This window comes from Babylonia areolata, chromosome 6 (assembly GCF_041734735.1).
Source record: "Babylonia areolata isolate BAREFJ2019XMU chromosome 6, ASM4173473v1, whole genome shotgun sequence".
Classification (NCBI taxonomy): domain Eukaryota; kingdom Metazoa; phylum Mollusca; class Gastropoda; order Neogastropoda; family Buccinidae; genus Babylonia; species Babylonia areolata.
Window position 1 is genome coordinate 16,258,751 of NC_134881.1, and position 10,000 is coordinate 16,268,750.

At 42.1% G+C, this 10,000-nt stretch overlaps 1 protein-coding gene across 1 annotated transcript in view; it reads left to right on the forward strand.

Annotated features, from left to right (window-relative positions):
* Window positions 1–10,000, forward strand: part of LOC143282785 (intermembrane lipid transfer protein VPS13A-like) — a 210,239-nt gene that overhangs the window by 4,246 nt on the left and 195,993 nt on the right. The window contains 1 exon segment of the mRNA XM_076588549.1: window positions 1–9. This exon segment is cut by the window's left edge and continues 35 nt beyond it. Coding sequence (XP_076444664.1) covers window positions 1–9 — 9 coding nt within the window.

Genomic DNA, 10,000 nt, shown 5'->3' on the forward strand with positions numbered 1-10,000 from the left:
GAAGCTTTGGTAAGTATATGTGTGTGTGTGTGTGTGTGTGTGTGTGTGTGTGTGTCTGTCTGTCTGTCTGTCTGTCTGTCTGTCTGTGTCAGTGTCAGTGTCTGTTTGTGTAGCTCCAAGTGGGTGGGAATGTGTGAGTGTACATGTTTGTGCATATGTGTGAGAGAGAGTGTGAGTGAAGCTGTTATAAGATCCTCTCTCCATTTTCTTCACATTGAAAGATTGAATAAGTTGTCAACTCAAATTGAAATCCTGGAACTGCTCATTTGTAGTGTTGGCCACTTTGGCTCTGTTCTGAGCACTGCTCAAATCACCTGACATGTTGCTGCAGGTGTCAGTATAATTTTGGTCATGCCTGGTCAGTGCCTGGAGGTGTCAGGTACAGTCCTGTCATGTGGTCTGGAACCAGGGTGGCTCTTCACAGCATCGTCATTATCACCCCTTTGATTGGTCAGCCAGGAGAATGGCTGAAGTTGTCACACTTACTCTCATATTCTGCAGCCATTCATGACAAGTTCAGTGTGTAAATCCGGCTCCAGTTTCCCCCTCTTGCTCATTCCTGTTTTCTCTCTTCTTCAGTTTTCTGTCTGCCTCAGTTTACTGACATCTGTTGTTTTTGTTTTTGTTTGTGTCGGCATTTGTGGGTTTCAGCTCTCATGTTCATGTGTATCTATGAGTGGGGGGGGGGGCTTTTATTTTATGTCAAATATGGTTTTAGAATTCCTGCTATGTGGCAGCCATATTCCATTTTCCGGGTCTTCAGTGTTGACAGATTCAGGGGAGGCTGTTGTTTGAAGCAAATGTTGATGGTCCCCAGTCTGTGGAAGGTATATGCTTACCCAGTCTGGTCTCATCACTCAGCCGTTACTAGTGTTGTCAGCAAGGGTCTTGGTTAGCTAGCAGAATGTATGTTTGGATGAAACATAATTATAGTGTTGTCCCCCTGTGGGGATGCCGGGGATCTTTCAGAAAAAAAATCTGGAAATTCTGTGCTAGAAATTTTCCCCTTTTCTATTGCTCTCCTTGTTTCTGCCTGTTTTCTTTCTTCACTGTTGTCTGTTGTTGTTTTTTTTGTTTTTTTCTGCTTTCCCTGTCCATTCCCCTTTCATTTTTTTCCAGCAAGCCTTGACACTCCCCCCCCTCTCTTATCCATAGTCTGTGATGTACTATCAATGTTATTTTGCTCCAGTGATTAGGTAGTGATAGTGAGAACACTGCAATGGGCAATAGCTGTCTGTTCTGCAGTGTTATTTGCTATTATGGCCTTTAGATATATTTTTTTCCATGTGGTTTTGAAGCATTTTTGTTCCTTAAAAAATTTATATGTATATGAACTTGATGTTTATTCTATTTTTGAGATAGTGTAGTACATGTATCTGAAGTTAGTGTTGTACATCATTGCTTATCACCAGGAATATGGTCCATCTGTATATTGAAGGGTCTCTCTGAAGTGCTGTACATCATTGAACATCACCAGAAATATGGTCCATCAGTAGTGCAGGGTCTTTCTGAATTGTTGTACATCATTGAACATCACCAGAAATATGGTCCATCATTAGTGCAGGGTCCCTCTCTGAAGTGTTGTACATCATTGAACATCACCAGAAATATGGTCCATCAGTAGTGCATTGTCTCTCTGAAGTGTTGGACATCATTGAACATCACCAGAAGTATGGTCCATCAGTAGTGCAAAGTCCCTCTCTGAAGTGTTGTACATCATTGAACATCACCAGAAATATGGTCCATCAGTAGTGCAAAGTCCCTCTCTGAAGTGTTGTACATCATTGAACATCACCAGAAATATGGTCCATGAGCAGTGCAGAGTCCCTCTCTGAAGTGTTGTACATCACTGAACATCACCAGAAATATGGTCCATCAGTAGTGCAGGGTCCCTCTCTGAAGTGTTGGACATCATTGAACATCACCAGAAATATGGTCCATCAGTAGTGCAAAGTCCCTCTCTGAAGTGTTGGACATCATTGAACATCACCAGAAATATGGTCCATCAGTAGTGCAGAGTCCCTCTCTGAAGTGTTGGACATCATTGAACATGACCAGAAATAGGGTCCATCAGTAGTGCAAAGTCCCTCTCTAAAGTGTTGTACATCATTGAACATCACCAGAAATATGGTCCATCAGTAGTGCAGAGTCTGTCTCTGAAGTGTTGTATATCATTGAACATGACCAGAAATATGGTCCATCAGTAGTGCAGAGTCTCTCTGAAGTGTTGGACATGATTGAACATCACCAGAAGTAAGGTCCTTCTGTAGTGAAGGGTCTCCCCTGACAGGTGGCACCCTGACACCAGTCGCTTGGTGTGCTGTGCTGACAGTGGGGCTGTGACAGAAGAAACCTTGATGTTGCTGTGGTGGGTGGGTGGGTGGGTCAGGGAGCAAAGGGGGGAGTGACAAAAGATTAACACTGTTGGAAGCATTGAAGACAGGAGCTGTTTATTTAGAAAGAATAATCGTGAAGAAATAAAAGAGCTATGATAACCCGATTGTGGGACAATGTTGTGATTACAGCTTTTCATCAAAGTCATAGCCATTTGAATTTGTGGGCTCTGAATGTCATATAACATTTTTTGTTTGTAGAAAGTCAATGAAGAGCTGTGCAGACTAGTTTCAAAACAATTATTGTTATCTGATCCGCTTTGGAAAGCGAAAGGAAATTGGGCAGTTGGGTTGGGTAACCGTAATTGCACTGTTTCATCATTGTTCCTTCTGCAGAGCACAGATTAAAAAATAAAGTAGGTTTAAGAGGAAAATAAACTCAATGAAGAGCGCAGAGATTGTTGTTCCATAGCATGCCACACATCTGGTGATAACGTGTCAGGTATATTTTCAATTTTGTGACAAATAAAGATAAAGGTTCCTCTTACTGAGACTGAGGATGTATCGTTGTAGTATAATAATACACCAGATGGTGTATTTCATGCCATGTAATGATGTGACGTTTATGAACAGGTGTTGTTGATTCTTTTTTTTTTTTTTTTTTTCTCAAGCACAAGATGAGTGTGCTGCTCTCTACAGTAGTGTGCTGCTTTGCACTTGATACACTGTAATTTGATAAAACTTTTATGTGATGTTTTACTCACGAAAAACCTCATGTGAAGAGTACATCCTTTAAATAAAGACAAAAATAAAGTAATGGTACATTACAGAAACAGACCAATTTCTCAATGTTTATATATATGCACACTTATATTGCACATATGTCCATACACACGCAAACGCATACACACACATACATGCATACACACATACTCTTATATTGCACACACACATACATACATACATACATGCATGCACACATGTCCATGCACACGCAAACACACACACCCACACACACCCACATGCACACACACACACACACACCCCGCCCCCCGCACTCCCCTTGTGGTTGAAATGTGTGTGTGGCTTTGATGATGCTGTATGAAAGGTGTTTGTGGCTTTGGTAATGATGGAAAGAGGTGATCAGGATAAAATGCTGCTGCCATAAGATGAATAGGAATTTGCACTTTCTCGTAGTCAAGGGAAATTGGTGATGAAGATCAAGCAGAATGGATAAAGACAAGCACACACAGACACACAGTCATACACAGTCACACACACACACACACACACACAGGCACACACACACACACACACACACACACACACACACACACACACACACACTCTCTCTCTCTCTCTCTCTCTCTCTCTCTCTCTCTCTCTCAAATAAACACTCATGCATGTAAATGAATATATGCATTTGTGTGTACATGCATGGCTGTTCATTATTATATGCTCATCTCTTATCCACAATGCACAGCAGGAACATTTTTGCAGCATCTCCCCTTTGCACACATTCATACACACATACATCACACACTCTTAAACATGCATGCACACATGCACAGACATACACAGACACAAAGACACACAGAGACACAGACACACACACACACACACACACACACACACACACATCTAATATTACTTAAGTGGAAAGACGTTAAACTGAAGACAACACACACACACACACACACACACACACACACACACACACACACACATGCCTAGATATTTGAATAATGTCAATTTTTGTAATGCCATTTACATGTGATTGATATTTGCAGTTCAAAACTGAAATTTTTTTCTTTCACAAAAAAAGGAAGAAAGTTCTCAAATTTCTCATGAACACTTAAAAAAAAACCCCAAAAAACCAAAACAACATCCTGTCTTCTTTTGACATTGTTGATTGATTTTCAAAATGAGCAACATTCGTTTTAAACAGGTGATTGATTGAATTTGAAAATAAGCTGTTTTTGGTTTGTTTTATGTTTTTTGTTTTTGTGGGTTCAACCCCCCCCCCTTCCCCCCCCAAGCTTGATAGATTTTCAGAACCAGCTGCTGCTTTTTTTTTTTTTCCACACCAGACTCCTGTGACAGCCACATGATGCCTCAGGCACTAATGCCAGAGACTTCTATGAATAGCTGTGAATCATTCATACACGTGTTCTGCTGAAGTTTTCTCAGGTCATGTTTTCATTCCATGCAACTTTTATAGTTTTGTTTAATTTCGCAGCTTGAAATAAAATTATGTTATGGATCTGTGACGTGAGAAAGAATAGATTTTATTATTTTTGTCTGACACAGATCTTGTGAGGTTCATGGTTCTGTGAAGATCAAGTTTTTGTATATAATGCACAGGCACTACACACACACACACACACACACACACACACACACACACACACACACACACACACACACACACACACACACACACACACACACATGCATGCCTGCATGCACACACAAACACAAACAATGAAACATGCATATGTATGTTGACACACAAACACACATGCTCAAGTATTTGAGCGCGCACGCGTGCGCACACACACACACACACACACACACACACACACGAACACCCACACACAAACACACACATGTGCATATCATGAATGTAGACACACAGACACACATGCTCAGGCATTTGGGCACACACACACACACACACACACAGCAGGTAATTTTGCTGATGGTGCATATTCTCTTTTCCCTGCAAGAGTCAAGGCCAGGTGGGCTAATTTCCCCAGAGACAAGAGAGCCTCGATCCCCACAGCTACTTCATTTTATAAAAAAAAAAAAACAGAAAAAAAACCCCACTGCTGATGAGCAAACCCAGTGATGCATATGCATGCATGTACCCCGATCTACTTTCTACACTGAATGTATGAGAGACTGGATTATCTGTTAGGTGCATGCGATCTGTTGTCTTGTCCTTGTCTGTAAGGGGTCTGTCCATTGTCTGTATTTAGAATGTCGGTTGCTGACTGTCCTAAAACCCTCTTGGCCGAGAGAGTGGGGATGTACTTGGGCAAGACACTGTCCACTATAATCAAATTCTAGCCCAAATAGTCGGGACAGCAGTTGCCTCCTCTGCAGTTCTGATGGTCATAGTCGGACACGACTGACTATCATATATGGGTGTCCATTGTCTGTGTTTGTTGTTTGTCTGTTGTCTGTCTGTGTTTTTGGTCTGTTGTCTGTTGATTGTCTGCATGTTGTCTGTCTGTATGTTGTCTGTGTTATCTGTCTGTTGTTTTTCTGTTGTCTGTTGATTGTCTGCACGTTGTCTGTCTGTATGTTGTCTGTGTTATCTGTCTGTTGTTTTTCTGTTGTCTGTTGATTGTCTGCATGTTGTCTGTCTGTATGTTGTCTGTGTTATCTGTCTGTTGTTTTTCTGTTGTCTGTTGATTGTCTGCATGTTGTCTGTCTGTATGTTGTCTGTGTTATCTGTCTGTTGTTTTTCTGTTGTCTGTTGATTGTCTGCATGTTGTCTGTCTGTATGTTGTCTGTGTTATCTGTCTGTTGTTTTTCTGTTGTCTGTCTGTTGTCTGTCAATTGTCGTCTATTGTCTGTCTGTATGCTTTCTGTTGTATGGCTGTTGTTTGTCAGCGTTGTCTGTACGTTGTCTGTTGGTTGTCTTTTGTCAGTTGTGTATCAGTTGTCATTCGGTTGTCCCAGTGACTTCTGTTGTCAGTGTGTTGTCTGTGTGTATGCTGTCTGCTGGCTGTATGTCCACCGTCTGTCGGTTGTCTCATTGAAGTCTGTCTGTTGCCTGTATGTTGTCTATCGTTGAAGATTGTTGTGCAAATGTAACTTTTTGACTCACCTTTGTGAACCCAATGATTCTTTTTGCCAGCATGTTTCTCTTCCCTGCTCACACACTCAGTCTCTTACCCATGTCTCTCTCTCTCTCCCCTTTCCACCCTGCCCCAGTTTGTCTCACTCTCTCCCTTTCCCGATTTATGTACACACAGAACCACACATTTTCTGCTCGTTGAATATAGTTACTGCTCATCACACATACTTTTCCTCTGATTGCAACTACTTTCTGCTCATCACACATGTTTGTATTATTTCATACACACATTTTCTGCTCATGGAAAGTACTTTCTGCTCATCACACATATTTTCCTCGCATTGCACCTACTTTCTGCTCATCACACATACATTATTGCATTATTTCATACACATACTTTCTGCTCATTGCACATACTTTCTGCTCACTGCACATATTTTCTGCTCATTGCATACACTTCTGGCTCCTTTCCGATCATGGTTGACATCTGTTTATCATTCACATTTCCTCGTATTACCTTCTTCCCACTCTCCCCCTGCCCCCAAACACACACACACACACACACACACACACACACAGAGGACTTGTGGATTGCAGGCAGCAGAAGACTTGTTTTCTAATTAACATATTCATTGACCTCCCCCCCCCCCCCCCCCCCCCCTGCGCAAAGCTACAACTAGCACAGCTCAGGAAAAGATGAAAAAAAAAAAAAAAAAAAAGCAGCAGCAAGGGTCTCAGAGGATGACCATTTGCATAAAATCCATTTTGTCTTCTCGTCAGATTGACACGGAGACAAATGGATGACAACAGGTAGGCGTATAGAATCGATGGCATGCTTGTTTCTCTGGAAAGGTCCATGGGTGGGTGTGTGTGTGTGTGTGTGTGCTCCAGGGCTGCTGCGTTGATGCATGATTGATGGGATTATTAACTCCAGGGGTCACACTTGACCGCAGAAAGTCCATTACTGGGAAAACAAATGCCGAAAGCAGTTTGATGTAGAGAGATGTCATGGATGGGGAAATGTTTGGTTTTTTAAAAATAATTTTTGTTGTTGTATTTTTTGTGTGTCTGACCTTGTCATTCTCTTTGACTTTTGTTTTCATGGATGTTGGACCCAGAGAGATAAGCAAGTTGTTTGTTTGTGTGTGTGTGTGTGTGTGTGTGTGTGTGTGTGCGCGCGCGTGTGTGTGTCTATCGATAGATAGATAGATATTCTTTCTTTTCCACTTGTAGTTTATGCAGTGCAGATATTCAGGCAAGAACTATGCTTTGGAAGTGGGTTCACCAGACTCAAAGAGCTTGCTTGTGTTTGAGTTGGAGTTATTCTCTGAATTGTTGGAGCATTTACAAATAAGGCTGGTTGAACTGAACCAGTCAGAGGATGGTGTTGAATCGCTTGATGTGTGTGTGTGTGTGTGTGTGTGTGTGTGTACTTGCATGCACACACACATCACAAAGAATGTCAAGGAAGATTTCATTAGAAATAAACCAGAAGAGATGACCTCTCCAGATCCCACTCTACCCGCCCCCCAGCTCCCGCCTCCGCTTTCCCACAACTGTTGTCACCAGCAGAACGAAAATGGACGGTGATGAATATTCTCCTGGTGTCCTTGTGTCCATACAAATAGCGACAATGATGCAAGAGGCTTTCATTGCCCCACTTCACCTTTGTCGCCCAATCAAGCGAGGGGCATTGACTGTGGAAGTAAAACTAGGGGCAGACTGCGGGACCCGTGATAAAGGGCTTTGCCCTGGCTGTGCAGACCTCCAGAAATTCTTCTTCTTCTCTTTTTCTTCTTCATTTGTGGGCTGCAACTCCCACGTTCACTCAAATGTACACGAGTGGGCTTTTATGTGTATGACCATTTTTACCCCACCGTATAGGCAGCCATACTCCATTTTTGGGGATGTGCATACTGGGCATGTTCTTGTTTCCATAACCCACCAAATGCTGACACAGATTACGGGATCTTTAACATGCAGATTTGATCTTCTGCTAGCGTGAACACACACAGGGGTTCAGGCACAAGCAGGTCTGCACATATGTTGACCTGGGTGATCGGAAAAATCTGCACCCTTTACCCAGCAGGTGCCGTTACCGAGCTTCGAACCCGGGACCCTCAGATTGAAAGTCCCAACGCTTTAACCTCTCAGCTATTGTACCTGTCAGACCTCCAGCAATTTGCTGCAGGTGCCACTGTCAGCACTCCGACCACCACCATTATCATTATCACAGCCCCTGCCTGCATCTCGCGAAGGCAGGTCATTGATTTCGGGCGCTGTCTCTCCATCCCCCTAGCCCCCTCCTTCCTCAACCACGTTCCATGGCTGTGAAGAGAATGTGAATGATTTGCTTCCTTGACCATCGTCATACCTGCCTCCATTGTCTGCCCCAGTTCACCGATTATTGCTGGGTAGGCAGGCAGTTTGACATTGGCTGGCAGTGTTTTGATCTGTCAGCCATGGCTGCTGTACTGAAAAGGATTGTTTTACTCTCTGATAAGGGGGAGAGTTGTGGATTTGTACTTCGTACTGTAAGGTTGTTTTTTTATTGCCTCTTGCTGAGGAGCTGAGTATTTTGGGGCTCAAATGGGTCGGCTGTGGTCATGAAGCATAATTAAACAAATTCCAGCTGTGCAGTTTAAAAAAAATCTTTGGTATGCCTGGTTTGCATTGGTTGTAATTATTATAAAAGAAAGTATTCTCATATGTCTGACATTTACTTAGATCTTCATGATATGTTCCTTATTATTCTCCTCAAAACTGATAGGGGGAAAAAAATTTGAAAGAAAATTTTTTTTCAACTCAGGTTACCAGAATCAAAGTCAGTTAAAAATTGGAACAAATTGTGTGAACAATCATCACAGCAAACTGGAAGTGGTAAAAAAAAAAATTATGTGACCCATCACTGAGGCAGATTGAAACTTGCCACAAGCTCTGCAACCATTGTATGCTGCTGTTGTTTAAACAGTTTTTTGCCCACCCCCACTCTCCCACCCATCCTCTGCTTCAGCATCTGTGCCAAGTGTATGTCCATCTTGGAACTGTCATGATTACCTTGAAACTCCTCTCTGAGAATCATTGATCAGTTTGGCTGCGTTACAGTGCAGCTTCTGTTTGGAAAGCGGCCTGCTGTTGAATTACATTAGTTCAGTTCAGTTTGTTTGCTCAAGGAGGCGTCACTGCATTTGCATTTGGACGGATCTGTATATGCTACACCGCATCTGCTATGCAGATTCTGCCTGACCAGCTGTGTAACCCAACGTGCTTAGTCAGGCCTTGAGGGAAAATAAAATGAAATAAAATGAAATGAAATAGAATAGAATAAGATAAAATGAAATAAGATAAGATGGAATAAAATGAAATGGAATGAAATGAAATAGAATAGAATAAGATAAAATGAAATAAGATAAGATGGAATAAAATGAAATGGAATGAAATGAAATAGAATAAATCAGTTACTGAACATACCAAAATGCAAGGTGACATGGCAGCAGCTCAGAATTTCTTCATGTGGGTGCCCTCATGGCAACATGAACAGCTATCTGTGGGATGGCTGGTACATGGACTGTGACAGAACGAGGCAGGACGAAGGTGTGTAATTCAAGGATTAGCATCACTATCTTGTTATTGTAAGGTACCGTTTCTTTCCAGCTGGTCAGGTATAGGACACATGGTACCCATCAGTAATAGAAGAAAATATTTTCTCCTCCATGGACAGGGGAACTGTGTCTTATTAGCTGATACTCCCCTACCCCTTTCCCCCACTCCCCCAGTTATTTCTGCCTAGTTTGGTGCCTGGTGGGTGTGTGTATTTAATTGTATGATAATGATATCAAGATTATTGAAGATTATCACA